General features: G+C 35.6%; 1 protein-coding gene across 2 annotated transcripts in view; it reads left to right on the top strand.

Annotated features, from left to right (window-relative positions):
* Window positions 1-22581, top strand: part of AKAP6 (A-kinase anchoring protein 6) — a 524830-nt gene that overhangs the window by 435399 nt on the left and 66850 nt on the right. For both annotated transcript variants that reach the window (XM_060175194.1, XM_007516826.3), the window contains exon 10: window positions 20902-21048. In XM_060175194.1, the coding sequence (XP_060031177.1) occupies window positions 20902-21048 (147 nt within the window). The remainder of the gene's footprint in view (window positions 1-20901; window positions 21049-22581) is intronic.

Here is a 22581-nt window from a genome sequence, read left to right as displayed (position 1 = left end):
GTTTGGGATCGTATAATAGGGAGAGGTCATTCGCTGGAGCCCAGTCGGCTAAGATAGAGCCGTCAGCACGAGTGGAGGAATATCCCCAGTCTTGGTGATGACTATTAAAGTCTCCAACGTAAACGGCTGGGTGATTCGGGCTAGGCAGGACCTCATTATCCCATGAGGCACTGGGAGGCTTATATACGTTGAGGAGCTGAATAGTTCCAATAGTAATGGAGTCGTAGAAGGTCGAAGAGGCCCTATGGTAAATGTCCGCAAGACACGATTTGGCGTAGATGGCTCGGCCGTGTTTAGGATGGAGATTTTTATAGCATATTAAATCGAATCCACTGATGGTGAATCGAGCAGCTTCATCGACTGCTATATGTGTTTCTTGTAGGCAGATAACATCTGCCTGATGCTGTATCGCCAATTGACCAATAAGAACGCGTTTGGCAAAGGACAGCCCCTCAACATTAAGTTGGAGGACTCGAAGAGCAGGATCAACAGCTTGAAAGCTGGCAGGAGCTGCTTGTTGCTGGCTTTGAAAGTGACTGGGATCCATGTGGATTCAGTCAGCTAGGAAGGATCGTCAGTTTCCCCAATGAATGGGTACTCAGGAGATGCACCACGGGAAGGTCGATCCAATGCATCCCTTGTGTGCACTCAACCATAATGTGTGCACTCAACCAGGTGCACCACCACCTGCCCCCCTCTAGGTTTACTCTTTATTGTCATAGCTTATACTAACTTCTACTTATACTCTTGAGTTTCTAAGTGAGCATCCTTTAAATTTTTTTTTATTGAGGAAATTAATGGTAGACAGTGAATACTTGTTGAAACTTATGTAAATATCTGTTTTCTACAAAACACTCTCATGCCCAGCATAGGTCTTCCTCCACCATCTTGCATGAGATCCACCTCCCAAATCCTTTACTTTGCTGCAATACACCAGATTCAGCCCAAGTTGTACTTTGTTTTCTCCCTTGCTGTCCTTATTTTTCAACTTCTGTCCATGAATGAGGTCATCCCATATTCATTCTTCTCTTCCTGGCTGATCTTACTTAACAAGATTCCTTTAAGCTCCATCCAAGATTAGGTGGAGAAGGTGAATTAATTATTCTTAATAGTTGAGTAGTATTCCATTGTATATATAAACCACAATTTTTTTAGCCACTCATCTGTTGTTGGACACCTAGGTTGCTTCCAGGTTTTGGCTGCTATAAACATAGGTATACAGAGATCTCTTTGCACAAGTATGTTTGATTCCTTAAGATATATCCCCAGGTGAACAGTCTTTTTAATGACAACATGGTAAATCTGCCCCTAAAGTTCCAGCCTTATACAATTAAAATTCTGTGTATGGAACTGGATTATGCTTAGTTAAATAAAAAGTGATAGGCAACTGGAGGACAGTTTCATCTATATGATAGTCAAAGCATATGAAATTTCCAAAAAAAAAAAAAAAAAGGAAAAAGAAGCAGAATTTGTTATAACTGTGGTGGGTGGGGAGCATAAAACTTTGGTGCTTGGTGTAGTGTGAAACTGTACTCTAAAATATTATAATTTTGTAAACAGTTATAAAGTCACTACTAAATACTAAATATTAAATACATTAATCTGTGCTGTTTGGTAACCATTAGTTTAGGGTTCTCATATGTGTCTTAACCATTGCAAAATCACCTTGAATAGCATTTTTTACCTTATACTACCAGAGTCCACTTATTTATTCAGACTTTTGCAACTGAAACCTAAAGGTACATTTTCAAGAATAACTTCATAGCAAAGCAACTAAGCCAAAATCCTTTTTCTGAGTACTATCTTACTGACCTTGGGCAAGTCACTTAGCTTCTGTGTATCAATTTTTAATCTGTAAGATAGAAGTGATATTACTAACTTTCCCTATGGGTTTTAGAGTAAGAGAACAAAAAAGAAAGAAATCCATTGAAATGACAGTCATGGTTTTGAAGGCTGAAGCAACAAACAGTGCTTAAAGTTTAAAGCCTGAAATCTCTAAAATAATTTTCTTAAAATCTCTCTCTGGCAAATATGGACATATGCTCCAAAGAGACAAAAAAGAAGAGGCCAGAAAAGAAACATTTTTAAGTCTATAGCAAACTGTGTTGGAACTGAATATTGAACCCAGCCTCCTGCATCTGGATCAAATATTATTGCTATAAAAATTACTGAATTCATAAAAGGTGTCCTTAAATATTTAAAGACCTGCTGTCACCGTCTTCTTTTCTTTGCTACATATTATAGAAGCTTATCTTATGTTACCCATCCTGGTCATGTGAGTCAATTAACTTTGTCCATGATTTATATCTAAACATTGGGAATGATAGTTCTGTATTGTATGTTTTGACCAATTAAATTTTTCATAGAGAATAAAGATTAAAGATAAATAAGCAATCACATATTATGTATATCTGTGTCTAAATAGCGTGTTGGGAATTTGATTCAATAGCAATACATGTTTACCTGGCAAAAATTCACCTTTGAGGACAAATTCAAATGAATAAATATTTCCTGACTACCTTCTACATCTAAGTCACAATGCTAAGGGTTACAGTAAGGAAGGGTGAACTATGCCACATGATCCCTGGCCTTAAACACTCTATTGCAGGAACCTATAAACTAATTTTGAAACTACATTCATCTCACCTGATCTGAAGTCACCGGAATACTTTATTATTATTATTATTATTATTTCTTTATTGGGAAATTAACAGTTTACAGTTGACAGTAAAATATATTTCCCGGTTTTCCACATAACAATTCAACCCCCACTAGGTCCTCCTCTGCCATCATATTCCAGGTCCTGAACTCTCTCTCCCCACCCTCGATGCCAGTACTTTGGTGCAATACATCAAACCGGAATACTTTTTAAAAGTTGTCTAGGGGAGTTGGGCGGTAGCGCAGCGGGTTAAGCGCACTTGGCGCGAAGCATAAGGACCTGCCTAAGGATCCTGGTTCGAGCCCATAGCTCCCCACCTGCAGGGGGGGTCGCTTCACAGGCGGTGAAGCAGGTCTGCAGGTGTCTGTCTTTCTCTTCCCCTCTCTGTCTTCCCCTCCTCTCCATTTCTCTCTGTCCTATCAAACAACAATGACATCAATAATAATAACAATAACTACAATAAAAACCAAAAAGAGTAACAAAAGGGATAATAAATAAATTAATTAATTAAAACATTTAAAAAAGTTGTCTAGTAAATCAGATACTTTCTGATGCAAGAATTTTTGAAGTCATCAAGAAATAACTATATGACATAGATTTATTAAGATTATAGATATGAAACCCTTTGAAAAATGAGGAACATCCTGCAGAGAAAAAGTTGTGACCAGGATGGTGGTACAAAGTATATAACATTGAGCTTGTGTGCACGAAAAAAAAAGTCATGATGCAAATGCATACATGCATAACAGTACTTCCTTTTTTTTTTTTTTTTGTCCTCCAGGGTTATTGCTGAGGCTCAGTGCCTGTAAGAACCCACTGCTCCTGGAGGCCATTCTTTCCATTTCTGTTGTTGTTATTTTTTTGTTGTCATTATTGCTGTTGTTGTTGGATAGGACAGAGAGAAATCAAGAGAGGAGGGGAAGACAGAGGCAGAGAGAAAGATAGACACCTGCAGACCTGCTTCACCCCTTATACAACAACCCCCTGAAGGTAGGGTGCTAGGGTTTGAACTGGGATCCTTGCACTGGTCCTTGAGCTTCTTGCCAAGTGTGCTTAACCCAGTGCACTACTGCCTGGCACTGGATTGTCTCTGTCTTAATACTTATATCTCCTGGTAGGTTCAGGACATTCTACTTAGTGCTGGTTAAGTCCACAGTCCCCAGGCAATACCCATTGGCAGTAAATTGTGAAGCCCAGTGATGACACACCTGGTAGAATACACATGTTATAGTGCACAAGAATCCAAGTTCAAGCCCCAGACCCCCACCTATAAGGGGAAAGCTTCCCAAACACTGAAGAAGTACTGCAGATATACCTTTCTCTCTCCCTCTCTATATCCCCCTTCCTTATTGATTCCTCTCTGTCTCTATACAGTAAATAAATACGATATTAAAAAGAAATAAAACACAGTTTGGGGGCCAGCAGAATGGTTCACTTGGATAATATGCTATTTGCCATGTGTGTGAACCAGGTTTTAATCTGGCCCCCACTGCATTAGAGGGACCTTCATTGCTGTGGTTTCTTTTCCTTTCTGTCTGTCTACCTCTCTTTTTCTCTGTCTATATATCTATCCATTTGAAACAGTTAGCCTGGGGTGGTGCAGCCCCAGCAACAACAAAAAAAGAAAATATAATTTTTGATGGCATAGTAGTTTCAGCATTCCTTTAGGCTGCTGATTCTTGTAGATTCCCAGTCACTATGTTCTACAGCAATATTATTTTTGGTAAGCTACAGTCCTCTATTTCTTATTTTCCTTATCATCCACAAAGAGAAAGCTAGATATTCTCTTGGATGGAACATTATCAACAGAGTTAACATAAGAAATATATAGTCTCTTCCTTGTGAAGTTAACGACATTATTTTTGAGGTGTTCAACATCTTGGCAACTGTCTTGGTATAGAACTCTATGTGATTTGGGGAAAGGCACGTTTCAGAATGTTTAATTCAGCAATACAAAAGACACTAATGAAATATGCATGTATGAATTTTATATCATATTAGTTCCCTCTTTCTTGAAATCTGAATAAAAGCCAAACATCTGGATTACGTTTGAAAAGCCTGAATTTCCAATTTTCATAGAGATTCAATCTATTTTGACATTGCACACTTAGCCTTAACATTTACAGTGTGCTATTAACATTACTTGCAATTGTAAAAAAAAAAAAAGTCTAGATTTAAACAAACTTGATGCATCCTAATGCTAAAAATATAGCTACATTTGAAATGGCTGCTGCTGCACAAACATATACATGTATACATCCATAGTTTAGGCTTCATCAGCATTTCTATTATAAACACTTGTATTGAACGGGACTATAATCTAGCGATGGAGATACGGAATAAACTGTGGCACATAATTTATCTATGTTTGTGTATGAAAACAGCGAACATCGATTCCTGTACCACTGATATTTTTGTCATCACTGGAATTCACTGCTCCAGTTCTAGAGTTTTCAAATAGAAAGGCAGTGACAGAGAGACTGAGGGAGAGAAAGAAAGGCACCATAGCACCAAAGCTTCCTATCCTTGGTGGGGTGGATTCAGACCTGAATCATGCACATGTATCACTAATTTTAAGAAACTGTTCAATGATTCAGTATTTTCTAATGGCCTAAAATATTACAGATATTTCATGATTGAACAGAAAAGGCATAGGCTTTGTCTTTTGGGCATGTATTCTTCAAATTTTAATGTATTCTTCAAATTAAGGCAAACAAGATTATATATATTTATACATATGCATATGCATATATGTATATATGTATGTATACAGATACATACATGTGGGTATATCCTGGCTAGACTAAAGAGTGAATATTTGTAGTTATGTTTGATGAAGTAAATATATGTAACAATGCTTTATCACTTCATTATTGTAGTTTAAAGCATGGCAATACAATGGTTTTAAGGGATGAGATATATAGTTCTAATGTACATAAAGAGATCAAGAAGGTAAAGAATGTAATTTTGTACTTGAAGTTTGTATAACAGTATGCTCTTAGTGTACTTTAGGCTTAAGCTTTTACAAGAATTTGTGTCATATGGTAGGAGAATCTTCTTCTATTGTGACCTACGAAGATCAGCTAAAATCAGAGATTTTCTTATATTGCTGTATTAAAAAATACAAATCCAGGGCTGGAGAGATAGCATAATGTTTATACAAAAAACTTTCTTGCTTGAAGTTCCTAGGTCCCAGGTTCAATCCCCAGCACCACATATGCCAGAGCTAATTATTGCTCTGGTGCCTCTCTTTCCCTCTCTCTCTCATAAAACTAAAATTAAATAAAATGTTTTAAAAAGAAAAAATATAGGGGGTCAGGTGGTAGCGCAGCGGGTTAAGCGCACATGGCGCAAACTGCAAGGACCGACCAGCGTAAGGATCCTGGTTTGAGCCTCTCATTCCCCACCTGCAGGGGAGTCGCTTCCCAAGCGGTGAAGCAGGTTTGTAGGTGTCTTTCTCTCCCCCTCTCTGTCTTCCCCTCCTCTCTCCATTTCTCTCTGTCCTATCCAACAACAACGACATCAATAACTGATAATAGCTACAACAATATAACAACAAGGGCAACAAAAGGGAATAAGTAAATAAATAAATATTAAAAAAGAAAAATATAGATCCTTTAAAGTACAAGGTAGTACTCAATTAAGAATAAATGGATGCAATTGGAGGCATTTTTTAGGTTAGGAGGTAGAAAACAAAAGAAATGATACTTTTAAATTTGGGACTTTTATAAAAGAGAAAACTGAGTTCCATTATATTAATTGCTATTCTTCATGTCTTTTTCCCTTCATCCTACTCTAACAAATATTACATAATTGCATAACTATTCTTACTATGTGCTGACATGACATTACAACAGCCCCGATATGGTGCATCGTAATGAAACCGTAATTAGAGCAGTCATGATGTATTATGGCAATGATCCACATCGTCACTGAAGTGCACAGAAAACCCGTTGAGATGTGCAGATTTCCAACATAATACAACACAACCATGAAGTTTCATATCATGGAGGAAAAATTACCATTCTACCCACACTACTAGGAATAAGGATTTTAACACATTTCGTAGATATCTGCAGGAAAAAAAAAACTCTATTGATAGAGGAAATGTTTTTGAGAGTGGCATTCGTGAAATTTGTGTCTGTTAAAAAAAAAAAAACTAAACGAACGTCCTTGTTGAAATGTGTATTTAACTGAATAAATTCAATAGTAGAAATTTTCTATAAAATATTTGTCAGTCATAAGAGCTTGAAAGATTTCGATTAATACATCAAATTCAGTGAAAATCATCTCTAGAGTAGAACAAATTGAAGATAGTTTGAGGATTTTCTGTTAATCTTATTCTTTCTTTTGGTTCTCTCTGTTCTATCTTGAAACTAGATTATTTCACTTGCATTTTATGTCTTTGCTTTACTATTTCATCCTAGGTTTCACTACATGAGAATCTTATATGCGAATCCTGTTCCATTAAGTGACAACTTCTTCTTAACTTGATATTTTTCAGCCTTGGAATTTCTTCTACACTTAACAATGTGATAGTTGTAACTTATCTATAAGGATGGCCCCCAAGAAACTCAACTTTCTAAAACCAACTATAATTTTCAAACCTAATCCTCACTCTAGGCCTCACTATCCCATAACATATCCCAACCAGGTGGACATTTGTCTTCTACCTAATGGGAGCTTCTGAACTCTGGTGAATGGGAACTCAGTACTCCACAGCTGAGTTCCTAGGTATGCTTGAATTCCATACGTTACCTCTAAGGTGAGATGAAGTGACTTCATCAGTAAAAATTCTTTAAATATTCAAAATTTGCTAATATGTGCTCCCCTCTCTTCTCTTACCTTCTCTTACCTCTTACCCCTTAGCTGAACACCTACCTCCATGTTCTTAAGTAACTTGTTCCTTGGAGATGCCTTATCCAAAATCTCCTCTTTCTTCAATAACTTGCTACTTGGAAAAGTATAGGATCTTCTCTATCCCTTGAGTGCTCTCTTCTTTGGACACTTATACCATATCTAGGTTTCTCTTGGAAAATGGAACCCAAAACCAGAAACAGGATCATTGTTTAGGCATAATAAATCAGCCAAGCCAATATATGTGCTTTCCTTATTTATTTTTTTTGTTTTGTCTCAATTCTACCCAAAATTACATTTGGTTTTCTCCTCTGCCTGTACCATCCACTGTCTGTTGACTTATAGGGGACCTATAATCACCTCTATTCTTCATGCAGCTTCTGCATTTCTACTTATTTATTTTTGGTGCAGGGAAATGGTTACTAACTCTGACTTGACATTTACCTTATTTCCTTCTTAGATTTCACCTATTATGCTAGCATACTGTGTTCCCCTTATAACATGATACCATTGTCTGAAATAGATGCTTTAAAATAATTATCTGGAACACAGATCTAACTCAAAAGACATAATTTGGCTTGTGCAGTGATAAAAAGCTTTTATTCAACATATATAAACTATTAGATTCCGCATAAATTTTTTCTGGCTATTCTTTAAAAACATACATGATCAGATGCTAGCATGATGCCAACCAGACTTCCCTGGACAGCTCTGAGTCCCCAGAACCCCGCCACACTAGGGAAAGAGAGAGGCAGGTTGGGAGTATGGATCGACCTATCAGTGCTCATGTTCAGCAGGGAAGCAGTTACAGGATCCAGACCTTCCAGTTTCTGCATCCCACAATTACATTGGATCCATACTCCCAGAGGGCTAAAGAATAAGAAAGGTATCAAGGGAGGAGATGGGATACGGAGTTCTGGTGGTGGGAATTGTGTGGAGTTGTACCCCTCTTACCCTGTGGTATTGTCAGTGTTTCCTTTTTAGAAATAAAATAAAATAAATACATGCTCACACCTAGGCATATTCCTCACAAGAGAACTAATGACATGCTAAGTAATGGTTACCTTTTTTAGAGGATCAAATGTACTTATAGTTATTTTGAGGAAATTTGGAAATTATTTTTGTGATAATAAAAATACTAATAAATAATAAAAATAATCAGAATTTCTTCAATAAAGTGATACCACAATTTAAAAAAGAAATTCCTGTAAGTACTTAAGTTTATGATCTTTGAAATAAAATATGTACTTATTATCATTTACTTATTAATATATAATCTGATAGTCTAATCAATATGCCATGTATCTGTTTTAATTATGTTGATGCACAAAGAAAATCCACTCATATCCTGGTTAACTGAAAATAGACAGACTTAGAAATTTAGGTAAGTTTTTTAAAGAATCAAACTGAGGACTTGAGCCCAAAAGGGATGCAAATTCAGGAGCAGCCTTCAGATTGCTTTAAGAGAACTGACTCAAGGTCTGGGCCCTGATGTGGAAATTTTGTACATTGTGCATATGTAATGGAGAGGTTATAGTAAAAAAAAAAAAAAAGTTTTTTTTAGGAATTTTATAAAGTAAGTTGGACACCCTATCTCCTATTCTAGTGTTATTTATACATTGTGGCAACCAAGCAAGGTCATTAAAAAATTGTTTGTACAGGGGAGATGCATAATAGCTATGCAAAAAGACTCTCATTCCTGTGAGGTCCCAGGTTCAATCCCATGGCCACAGCTGGGTAGTGCTCTGGCTGAAAAAAAAAAAATTACTTTCCTCTATCTCCCCTGTTACCCAATTCTTCTGGGTGCTGTAGGTCAAACACTATCATGGACTCAGTTCTTTATACATCCTTTAAAGTTTTTTTTTTTTTTTTTAAAGTTGGTTTTATGCCTTATCTTGCAGCTTGTATAGTGGTGTCTTTGGATACAGCCTCTTCATAGGATCTCACCAGCCATATCCTGACTTTTGACTCATACTTATGTCTTAGAAAGATGGTAATTTCATACTGATTTCTTTGATAATTCAGTTATTTTAATATTTCTCTAGGTTCTTCAGAGGCTAAGCAAATAATATCAGACAGATTGGTAAGATAAAAAGTAAAAAAGAAATTTGTTACTAAACTATATACTTCAGAGAAAGATAGCATAATGATTATAAAAAAAAAAAAAAAACTCTCATGCCTGAGGTGACAGGGTCCCAGGCTCAGTCCCCTGCATCACCACAAGCCAAAGCTGAGCAGTGCTCTAGCAAACCAGCAAGATAAGATAAGATTAGATGAGATGAGATGAGATAAGATAAGATAAGATAAGATAAGATAAGATAAGATAAGCTGTGTGCTTCTTTATACCTGGAAGAAATCCAGAAAAACTGAGTTTTCAGCCACATGACTTCAAAGATTATCTTTAAATAGCTCAATTAAAGTAGAGGAAAAGAAAAGGAAGGCGAGTTTGGGAAGGCAGTGTGAGAAAGCTGTGTGGATTTGTTCTATCTTCACTGGTGAAATGATAAAGGTATTAGATCTTCCAGGGAGATGCCCTTAAAGAAAAGATATGTAAACATCTTTCAAAGAAAGGTAACCTCCACTCCATCAACAAAAACTGTCCTGGCTCGCCCAGCCCATTAGAGCACCAACTTGCATGCCTGAGGCCCTAGATGCTACAGGTTCAATCAGTAGTACCCAATTGCCAGTACTGAGCAGTATTCTGGTCTCTCACTCTCTCTCTTACACACACAATTACTTAATTAATCAATCAGTCTTTAAAATAATCTGTCCTATGAAATTAACTTTTCAGCAAAGACATATTCTGGTGACAGATTTTTTTATGACCTTACATTTGTGTCTTTAACAAAATCATTCAATAAAATTCGACCAAAGAAGTTATCTTATAGCATAACAAACCCATTTAACAGTAATCTTTACATATGATTGTTCAACAGGTTCTCAGTAAAACCTCTGTGCTTCTAGCTGATGGCATCCATCTACTCACTTTATGCTTATGAAAATCTAATAGAAGCACATGCACCTGATCCAGGAATTGCCGTAGGGATTTTAAGCCATTAGATTTGGGGTATATGATCTTAGCAATTTAATTATGTTTAAAATCTGGTTAGTAGTGTAGTGAGTTGTCGTTTTCGACGGGTTAGGTTGTTTTCTCCGGGCTGGCTTCACGGGCGGGTAACAGACGACCAGGGACTCATAGTTGAGCTGTAGGCAGTATCTCTTTATTCATGCAGGACTCAGCACAATCTAAGCCGAGCTAAGCTAAACTCAAGGTAAAGTACTCTAAAACTCACAATGCTGTCTTTATATATACTTGCCAAGTAGGGTGGAAACAGGGTGTGACATAGGGAGGGTGGAGAGAAAAGTGACTGGTGACAATCAGAGTGTGACAAGGAGAGGATCAGGGTGTGACAAGGAGGGGGGGTGGAGCAAAAACATATCATGAAACAGTGGGGATTGAACCAATGCCCTGGAGGGAGGTACTTGTTAACAGCGGTTATATAAATAGAATGAAGTGGTTATGTAAATAGAATAGTGTTAAGCAGGGGGGATTTAAACCAAATGAAACAGAAGGGGTCTCATGCATACCAACAGTGAGTAACTGGTATTGCTACAAAATTGCATTGAGAAGGTAACAGGATTGAATTTCTACACAAGTTGACACTCAATTAAAATATCCATATATCCAAAGAGCTACCCATTCATTCTTGGCTGAGGAGCTAGAACAAACACCTTTCCCCTTCATAAATCTCTTCAAAACAGACAAAATTTATTATGAAGTCAAATCAAGATTCAATGCATCAACAAAATTTTTAAGTTTGACTTATCAAATAGAGATCAAAAGCAAAAACTAGACACATGGCATCTATAATACTTCTCCCTTAAATTCCTCTATTTTTTATTGACACTGGGGGAAAAATAACACATTAAAACTTCTTGAACAAATCACTGTCCTAAACCAATAGATCTATGAGCTTGTTCAGCTAAAAGCCACACCAGACTTTGTAATGCAATGATGTAATTTTGGCTTAGTGTCATTTATATTTGACCTAAAAAATATTTCTTCTGAATAGACAGCCTGACAATATTGTTCAGTGTGGGTTTTTATTTGGATTCCTTCCAAATGATCCACATGCCTTCACAGTAACACATCTTGCCTGTGTACATTATTTTCCTGAATTTCAAAGTTTTCCCTTTTTACTAGCTTTCTGTTTTTTTTTAAGGTCTCAGTTATGTTTGTAAAACTAACCAGCTCCACCACAAAATTAGGATGTATCTTGCAGAGTGCATTCATTTTACTTTTTGCATATTTTTCCCGAGGTCATGTCAAGGTTAGTTTGAATTCCATCCTACATTAAGACTTCTTTCACAGCTATTTAGCTCGGCAGCCTACTCCCCGCTGGGGTCTGCCCCTTGGGCACGTCAAAGCTTCAGACCTGACAAATCACACACAGATGAAGCTGTACAGTTTTTTAAACAGTTTCATCAGTAACTTTTTTTTTCTTTTTCACTGTCTTCCTTCATATTGAATTACCATTTCAGGGATGTTGATTTCTATTTGAAATGGTTTGTTTTTAGATCAGAGTTGCAAACTAGAAATATCATTTATTTTATATAAATCCTCTTTACAGCTTTCTAGGACTACAAATCAAAAGACCTACAAACAAGTGAACTGCAATTGCATTATTAAAATCTATTTATAACAGGAAACCTCATACTGGAAAGTTGACTGTATGAAAGAGGTTATAGGAATTAGAAAAAAAAAGGAGTATATAAACCATAAAAATACATGGGGCTAGCATATTAAAGGTGAATCTGGAAGTATTTCTTAAATGGTAAGTAATATGCTCTTATCAGTATTTCAGCAAATTGTAAAACTAATAGTGCAACTCCATTTCCTGTTTAATTAATGAAGTTAAAATGCTTGGTTGTTAATTAGTATATTAGCAAACAATGTCTCCTTTACAGGCTTAAGCAGATCTGTAATTTTTAAAGCAGTTTACAGTCCTTAATTTTATACAATGAAAAATATTGACTGCTGTAAATTGCTATATCAACTGAAGAAATGGTGTAATTATTGCTGTACAGTCATTTTGACAATGTCAAATGGTCAGATTATAATAGTTTTCTGGTTCTCACACCAGAAAATACTTATTTCCTTTTACAAACTATAGGCTTTTCATTATCTTTTCATTCAGGACAAACAACACCTGAAGATCTTAACTGCAGACTAAGCTAAAAACTTAGAGGTGAAGGAAGAAATATATTTAAATGATTTTCCTCTCCATGGCCCTCTTTTACAGTTAGTTCAGTATGAAAAGTACCCAATGAAGTGTTCTGTAAAAGATTGCTCAGTTGAAACTAATTAAATACAGGTCTAAATAGAAAAAGAAAAGAGAAGGGGATCAAAGGAATAACGTTAGGTGTCAGGATGCTTTGGGGGGCATTTTACTTAATTTTTGTGATTCTATTCGAAGGGAAAAAAACCCCAAAATTCTAAAAATGTTTATTTTGTGTCATAATTCCATGTTTGCATTATTTTTGTAGTAAGATACATGTCAACAGGCAAGCCATCTTGAAATCATTTCAGCACTGGCGCATTAACACATTATGGTGAAAAGAGAGGCTTGTGCTTTTCACACAGTGCATTTCAGTCTTCAATTAATGTGAAAGCACTACAATGCCTATGCAACTTCTCTTGCCTAGTGGTGCACCATTTATCATTGCAGTTTTACATTGACCTTGACACCCACTTCATTAGAATAAAGATTGTCTACCATTTAGGTTACATTGTTCCTCTGCACAGAGACCCCATGCAAATTTCTGTTCAGATAGAAGAGCTGCGAGGCTGTCAGAGGTCATCTGCATTAAATGATTGCAGCTATTTTCCAACTGCTTCTTTTCATTCTACTCAATTCAGGCTAGGAGGATCAATCAAGTCCTCTGCCTGAAACAGTAGGACTGCTGGGAATATAACTGTTTTTGGTAGTAGTAGATATGCCCTAAACAATATTAAATATTTAATATAAACTCATTAAAAGCCATGCAGTGGTTCCAAAAAGTATCAAATTTATTTTGAGGGGGTTAGGTACTAGTGAACTTTCTAAGGGGTAAATAGAAACAGATTCATCAAGTTTATGATTTTAGTGAATATGACTGCAATAGTATTTAAACTTTGTGAATCTTTTCTATAGGAGGTTATTTCTTACCCTTGACATGGGTAAGGATGTCAAGCTTGGTGTTCCTGTGCACACTTTTACTGGGACATTGGATTGGAAAGTTTTCAGTTTACTGATAACTTTGTTTTTGTTCCATAACAGTGAATTCTACACTGGTATATTTATTTTTTAAAAGGCTTAGGTATTTGTTGTGTAAAAGAAATGATTGGAGAAATAAGTTGCCAGGTTTCCTACTTAAGTTTTCTGAGTGATATAATTGGAATTAAATTATTAATGGGAGATACTTTAAAAAAAGATTGTTTTATGATCTTCTATTAGGGAATTTGCAATTCATTTTAATATTTGTAGTTTGATTTATATTAAAGATAATGCAATCTATGTCCAATTAACAATACATGGCCAATGTAATGTGATTTCCAGATCATGCAAATGGGATAAGCTAGAAGAGGGGGGAAATTCAATTCCTAACCTCAGATGTAATTTGCTGTGCAAGTTCTGGCAATTTTAAATGACATTGCACTTTTTAATTTTTCCAAAGGCTCAGCAGCAAATTTATCCCAATCAAGAAAGCCTATTATTAATTTACAAGGACAATTGTAGGAGTCTTTATAATTTCTCTGTGCAATTATTCACCATAAATTGCTAGTGGTAAAATATAAGGAGTTTGCAAGAAATAACGACTATTATTTGTCTTGGGCTTGAACCCTCTTCTTCAATCTTGAACATCTTCACAAAGTGCTGGTGATATTATCTCTATGTAAAACATCACATGAATTGCAAGATACTGAACACTGATGTTGAGAAAGGGGACAGCACAAGAGCTGCTGCAGAGGCAGCACTGGCCGCTAGCAGATTCCTGCACTCCTCGTGTACAGCTGAGCTGTGGACTCTGGACTTTCATATAAAAAGACTCTTTGTTCACCACTGAATGGCATTAGGCATGGACTTGCTGAGGGGCCACCATGAAGCCTTGCATGAGGAGGGCAAACACTAGCCAGAAATCACAATACAAAAGTCATAGACACATCCTTCATTTTTGTGCAAAAAAAAAAAAAAAAAGATTACTACACATGATTTCTAATACACCCGTAGTTTGATGTATTCCCAGTATATGTTTTCATGTTGATAGAGGAAACTACATCTTATTTTTCTCAGTACATTATCGCTCTTTCTGTTGTGGGTACATGGGAAAGGGGATTATGCTTGGTTATTTAGGAGTTTGTGTTTGCACAGGAAAGATTCAAACTTGCTGCTACTCTAATAGCTAGATCATTTTCCTTATTTTATGCTTCTAAACATAAATTCACGTGAATCCCAGTTAAAATGTAATGTCAGATGTAAATACTCAACCCTAAAGGCATAGAATCTGACAGCTCTATGCTAATAACCAAGAAAATTCTTTGGTTTAATTCTTGTGTTTCTTGTAGCCAAAACTTCACTCTCTGCTCAGCAATGTCTGGTCTCTTTTCAGCATAACCAACAGAAGCACCATACAAAAGTCTTACAATGGATGTCTTAATCTCTCTGTGTGCTTTTAGAGCATTATTTTGAATTCCATCATGCTGCCTTTTTTCTTTCCTCTTCTGAAGTTTTATTACAACAGCAGAATTCCCAGGGAGCTTTGGGGGCAAGGTTCACATAAAATAGCCCTGAAGTTTTGCTTAGGTGAAATCCACCCCTCAATTCTAGCCATCTTTTGATGATCTTTCTATTTCAAAAAGATTCACTGGGTAGAATCTCACTGCATTAGCTGCTCATATTTTATTTTATTATTATTATTATTTACTAGACAGTGAGCATCTACAAACCTTTCATGATGCTTTCTTTCTCTGACCTCACAGTGACAAGGCATCTTGTTCTTTAACATTGACGGAGACAGAAAAATGCTTGAGTTGCTCAATGTGTGCCTTCTATACCAGTTTCAAAATGGCTTATTCTTTTGGTTTCCATGGTGACAATTAACACTGTTTCAAGGCATTGTTCCAGTCTCCATTTGGGCAGAATTTTTGGTGTGATTTTTAACAACAAAAAAGTTTTTTTTTTTTTGGTGGGGGGGGGTAAGTCTTTAACATAACTGTTATGTCAAAAAAGTTATCTCAATCAAGTCTTCATGCATTTCTAATTATATTTACTTCAGAAAATCTGGTTTTTCTAGCTTTGTTTTATAATTCAATTATAGTACTTCTCTTTTTTAAAAATAAACATTGAATAAAAATTTTTTGAAAATTTTTTAAATGAGTTAAAATTGTGCCACTAGTACAGTTACTTTTTTTAAAGTTTTTATTGTTTCTATATGCACACGGGAATAGCATTTAGACTCAGAGTGGCCTAATGTCTTTAACTTATATTATTCATATACCTATTAGAAGGCTTCATTAGCCAAAATTGAATTGACTAAGTAAGCATACTAATGTAAATATGCCCTTTCAATAGATTATATTTTATTTTACAAGACACAGCCTGTGTTGTGGGGAGATTAAATACTGGATGCTTATTTACCTTAGTACAAAAAATCCATCTGACTTAAACTTTGCTAATCTCATTTTTGGCTGTTGAAGAGTAGTCTATATACTGGGCATGGCACCCCCTGTAGAGCATACACTTTACCATACACAAGAACCTGGGTTCAAGCCCCTGGTCCCCACCTGCAAGGGGAAAAGTTCATGAGCATTGAAACAGGACTACAGGTAACTCTCCATCTCCCTCCACTCTCCATTTCTCTCTGTCTCTCTCCAATGAAATATAAATTAAATATTTTTAAAAGGGAAAAAAGTAATATGTACTATAACATTCCCCAGACGTCAAAACACAATAGAGCAGTCTCCACTCACTCACTGCTGTCAGAGGAATGAGTAAGATGAAATTATCTTCTTTTTTTATTAGTGATTTAATATTGATTTACAAAATTATAAAATAATATGAGTATAATTCCATATGGTTTCCACCATCAGAATTCTGTGTCCCATCTCCCGCACTGGAAACTGCAGTAGTTCTCCCAAGGTTACCTTATATAGGCTGATTCTTAACTATCTATAGACTCCCCACACATGTCTGCCCCCCCTCGTGTGTGTGTGTGTGTGTGTGTGTGTGTGTGTGTGTGTGTGTGTGTTCCCCATTTCCCCATTTTTTTCAGTGGTCCTGATTTCACTTCCATTCTTCTTTTTTTTTTTAAGATTGTATTTACTAATGAGAAAGATAGGAGGAGAGAAAGAATCAGACATCACTCTAGTACATGTGCTGCCAGGGATTGAACTCGAGACCTCATACTTGAGAGTCCAGTGCTTTATCCACTGTGTCACCTCCCAGATCACACCTTCATTTCCTTTCTAGTTCACCCCTACACCTATTACTACTTCCAAGTGTCTTTCCTGTTTTCCTGTTCTCTCTCAGATACATGAAAGCATGCCTGGTTTCCTCTAGTGTTTGCCGGATTCATTTTCCTTTCATTGAGATGCTATAGAAACAAGATTCCTGGGGGAAAAAAATCTACTAGCTGGTGGAATGGAAGTATAAAACCCTCTGATTTACTTCCTCTATCATTTACCCCTCCAGATGTATGATCCAAAATTCTTTTGGGGTTGCAGAAGATGGGAGTTTTGGCTTCTGTAATTGATTCTCCACGGGACATGGGCATTAGCAGGTCGATCCACCCAGCCTTTTTCTATCTCTGCAGAACCACAGGCAAGCTCACACTGCAATAGCAGAGGATGACTCTTAAGTTTTTTTCTCAAAAAAGAATAGAGTAGTCCTATTTAGTAGGATGACCAAAACTTAATAGAACTGATAGTTGAATTTCACTGTCTAATGATTCTGAAAAATGATTGAAGAGAAAGAAAAAAATCTACTAGCATCAATAAAAAATATGGCCTGCTGGTATTATTACATATATAGCTTGAGACCATAAATCATATCAGATTCAACTTTTAGAGTAATTAAAAATTTAAAGTAAATATTTCATCTTAAATCACATGATGTTCTGGTATTTTTCATGTCCATATCAATATAGCTACCAAATAGATGGATTCTCTTATTAGCTTTTATATTTTGGAAGCATTGTCCGTCAATCGCATCTTTCATCACACAGTTTATACAGTTGGTTACAGTGATAACAGTGCATACATAAAGACACTGTTTTCTTTTTAATGTTAATAACCTCTAAAAACAGTTATTGTAGTGACTACTTGTACCACATTTCGCGGAGAAAATTGTTTTATTAGCTATAAAAATAACTGCTTTTTTATATTTTCATTATAGCAGGACTATCATTTTGTTTCACCTTTCAGATAGAGAGACAGAGGGAGAAAGAAAAGGACAGACACTAGAGCACTACTCCACTATCCATGGAGCTTTCCCCAGATCTGTAGTGCTCTAATGTTTTGTTGGGTGCTTGAACCACAGGCCTCAAGCATAGTAGGGGAGTTGTCTCTTGGCCCTAAGACTATTTTTTTTTATAGGGCACATGTAAGCTCTGCTTTTTCTTGACTGATTTACTATGTAGGAGATATTTTAGGTTGGGTTTGAAAGGACCTGAGCTTATCTCAAATGAAAGTCATAACAGGCTGAGGACACTCCTAGGTAGCATAATTGGAATGCTACTTCTGTCGGTTATGACAGGTGGCACAAGTAAAAGATCAGAATGGAATTCTTCACCCTACCCGAAACACTGTTTCCCCAATATTATATTTTAAAAGCCTTACCATATTAATTATGTAAATCTTTGTCAGCCACTCACTCATCTTTAGATAGAAATATGACTATATAAAGCAGACCCTCTTCTTCAATCATCACTGACAAATAAAGTACTATTTAGGTTTCTAGAATACTTGTTGACTACTAAATCCAGAAAACTCAAGTGGACGGTATGTTTTCTAAGTGTTGAAGTAATGCTGTAGTGGTAATTGCCTGCCATTAGAAAATGCAATCAGATTTTCCCACGAATTACAGGCCAAATTCTGAAAGAGCTCTAAAGCAACCCTTGATTTCTTTTCATTATGCATATTCATGTAATTTTGGATACTCTGACACCCTGATCAACACTCATTAATACTATGAAATGCTTTAAATCACCTCATTTAAAATATTTTGTTCTATGATCCACAAATGACTAACATTTGGAGAAGTTTACATAATACAAATGATGTGCATGTTTAGTGTAAATGAAAGATTAAAATATGAAACTAAAAGTATGAAAACATACACTTGCAAATTCTGAAGATCTATTAATTTAAACAGGGATTTCACACCTTTTCTTTTAGGTTTCTTCTCATTGTGTTTTAGTTTGGGATCTTATATAATAATAAGACTCACATACTTGGGCATGTCTTAAGCTGCTGATTTGCTACTTTGCCCTAATAAAAGCTTTTTTCTATTATTATTACTAATTTGATACGGTGGTCATTTTAGCTTAGTGAGGATAATGGAGTAGTGGCTACCAACGACCTTGATGACCTAACTTTAAGAAAATAATTATTCATGATTTCAGAATTATAAGATAACAGTGTTATAGTTTCACATCACACTCACCACTAAAGTTCTGTAACCCCTCTTCCAGTGCTAGCCATCATAGCTCTCAAAAAGTCTTAAAGACAGGTTATAAGTTCACTTATTGCAATCCTTTTATACACTACATATGAATGAAACCATATGATTGGTGACCCAACTTTTATGTCTCAAAGGAAGATGTTTTAGGATTGACATTATATTTTATAAATGTGCTAAAAATGTAAACCATGCTTAGTATTTTAACTAGAATTTATTTTCTTTACTCAGAGGTGGTTTTATATGTACATTTAAGAAATATAGCCACTGTCTTTTATAGCAGTCCACAATATAGCACTTTCTAACTATGAAGCTATTCAGGTAGAGTTATTTGAAGAAAATTGCCATAGTAACTGTCATATTAAATAGCACTTGCATTATCTCCAGCTGAACATCTTGTAGGGGAGTCTCATTTGGTAGTTTGTTATAATATATTGTTTATTGGGGGAGAATGTTCTGTAGTCATATGTGATGTTTTGGAACATTTTCCACTAATCAATAAAGAATAGGCTTGTACCTTTTCCAGAGATGGTTTTCTTTTTCTTGTCATTATGCACTTCTTCTCTAAGGCCACATATATTCTTATAATAAAGAGGAAAATGTGAAGAAACTTTAACTGAGAATTTAGCTTACTTAAGAATAAGGAAGAAGTAATTCAGTCTTTAGGTATCATTTGATTTACCCCACTCTGAGTCTGGTTTTCTGAGGATCAAAGATGAGATATGGCCAGCACTTTGGAGCCACATGTTGACCTCAATGTCCTGTAATATTAAACCTGCCTAGATTAGAAATCTTTCTATTAGTAAAAAATTTAATTAAAGATAAAATAGCTGTATAAACTTTATTCATATAAAGAGTACATAAATCTTAGTCAATAAATGTCTGTGCATGTTTTTAAAGTTTTTAATAAGTGATTTAAAAGATTATAATAGATGTTCCTATCACATCCACCCACATCATACCCACCACCAAAGTTCTCTGCTTCACTCCCTAGGCACCAACACCCCTTCTCCCCCAAAGATAGCTACCATGTTTTTGTTTCTGTTTACAGATCCATGTGTTTCAATTCCCCTTAATCCACACATGAGTGAAATCATCCAGTAGTTGTCTTTCACTTTCTTACTTCACTAAGTATAATCACATCTACCATCCATTTTGCCCCAAAGGACACAGTATCCTCTTTTTTTTATTTGCGAGGCTCAAGTGAGTATATGTTCTATAACTTCTTTATCCATCTTTATCCAGTTATCTATCATGGGACATTTAGATTATCTCCCTACTTTGACTATCATGAATGATGCAGCTATAAACATGGGGGTGCATATAGTCCTTCAAATGAGTGTTTTCATATCTTTTGGATAAATGTCTAAGACTTTTACTGATAGATCATAAAATATTTCCATTTTTATTTGTCTAAGGATTCTCCATACTGTTTCCCATAATGGCTGCATTACTTTGCATTCTCACTAGCAGTGTTACAGCATTTGATATATGTGTGTGGGTGAGTGTGGGTGTATCTTTTTTCCGGCACTATTTCTCAACTACTCAAGATATTTAAGTGTAACCTCTCTCTGCTTTTAATACTTATGAATGTTACGAACTCTGTGTTCAAAGATTTCCTTCTAAGAAAACTTCACTCAGCAATAACTTTCTCTTTTCTTGTTTTAGAGATACAGTGTGGAAATGTCCATCAGAGGCCTGAAAAAGACAGAACTACTTAGTAAGGTTGAAGCTCTGAAGAAAGGTGGCGTTTTACTACCAAGTGATCTCCTTGAAAAAGTGGATTCAATTAATGAAAAATGGGAACTGCTTGGGGTATTTGCATTTTTATTACTGTTTGTAGGTTATGTGTACATTTTTTGTGTAGTGAAGTACTCTATCTGTCTGATTTCTAATTTGAGGCACAAATATCTCTCTCTTTCAATTCACTACCTACATTTCAAACAAGTTACACATGCCATTATGGGGAAAAACACTGTCTTTCCACTTCTGTTGATTAAAAAAAACAAACAAAAAACTCTGAGCTTGTCTCCTTTCAAATTTTAATAATTTTGGTTCTTTAATTTAAAAAAGTAAGTAAAATGTGCTATGGATTATGGAGTATGCACCAAGTCAACAGTGTATATGATATATACTGACTGTCATGCTTGAATGAGTGTTAATAGAATTTATTCTGAAGGTACAACTTAGAGACATTGTTTAACTCTTTACTCTACCCTTCTGATAAAAAGTATAGTTGTCACTATAACTTTCAAGTCAAAATAAAGACACCAAACAAAGAGGCAAATTTGACCCAGATCCAAAATTAAATCAGCTTCTGTTTTGTGCCTCAATCTTCAGCTCAATTTTAACAAAGCGCCACCCCACCCCATCCCACCCCCCAAAAAAAGAGTTTCATGTAATTCATTTCACGCAATCATGGGCTGGGTCTCAGCCAAAGACTAAGATGCAAGAATCTGGCAAAAAGGCAATGTAGAGATTCTGTTACCCAGAGACTAGGATGGCACTGTGCAGGAAACAAGACTGTCCTTTTTGTTGGGAGACCGTGTAAAGGGAGAGAGGTTACACTATATTTTTTCATCAGCTTATCTCCTAAATTGCCTTCACTTCAAATCAAGGGTAAGCTAAATTTGTCAATTACTTAAATGATTAATTATAACAGCTGAGTATGGGTGGTGTCAGTTACGGAGCATAATTTTGCATGCCTATTTCCTTCCCTTTTTTAATATTTAAGGAAATAATACTCCAAAAATATTTTGAATAAAAAGCTCTCCATGTACCTTGATGACTTGGAAAAATGCCAGTGTTCAGTTTATGCCATACTTAATCTAGGTGATTAAAAAACTGCAAGTTTAAATCCTTCCTTTCTCATCTAAATTCACTGCACTCTGCAGTTGTGCAAAGTCACTTAAAAAGCTAGAAGTTTTCATTCTGACCTGTTGTTACATTACATTTTATATTAGGGACTGACTTGTTTTATAATATGGTGAATTAAATCATAATCTACTAATATTTACAAAATGTATTGATTTCATACAGAAGAAATGTGGCTAGTGTATGACATTTTAAAAGACTGTCTATTTAATAGATGAGAACAACTATTTTATTGCGCTTCATAGATAAAACAGTAGTCTATATTGTATTTTAATACATCTGTTTCTAATTTGATTAATAACTAACAGTAATCTTTTTGACACTTACTTGAAATGTCATTTATATTGCTTCCTTAATTGCAATTTTAAATCAACATATTCTCTTAGAAAATATTTTTCTAACCTTTACGAGTCAACTAAAATGGTTACCATTTTTGAAAATAACATCATTAGGATCTAAGTATACACAGGTTTT

Source organism: Erinaceus europaeus, chromosome 16, assembly GCF_950295315.1.
Source record: "Erinaceus europaeus chromosome 16, mEriEur2.1, whole genome shotgun sequence".
In the NCBI taxonomy this organism is placed as follows: domain Eukaryota; kingdom Metazoa; phylum Chordata; class Mammalia; order Eulipotyphla; family Erinaceidae; genus Erinaceus; species Erinaceus europaeus.
This window is presented reverse-complemented; position numbering and strand designations above follow the sequence as displayed.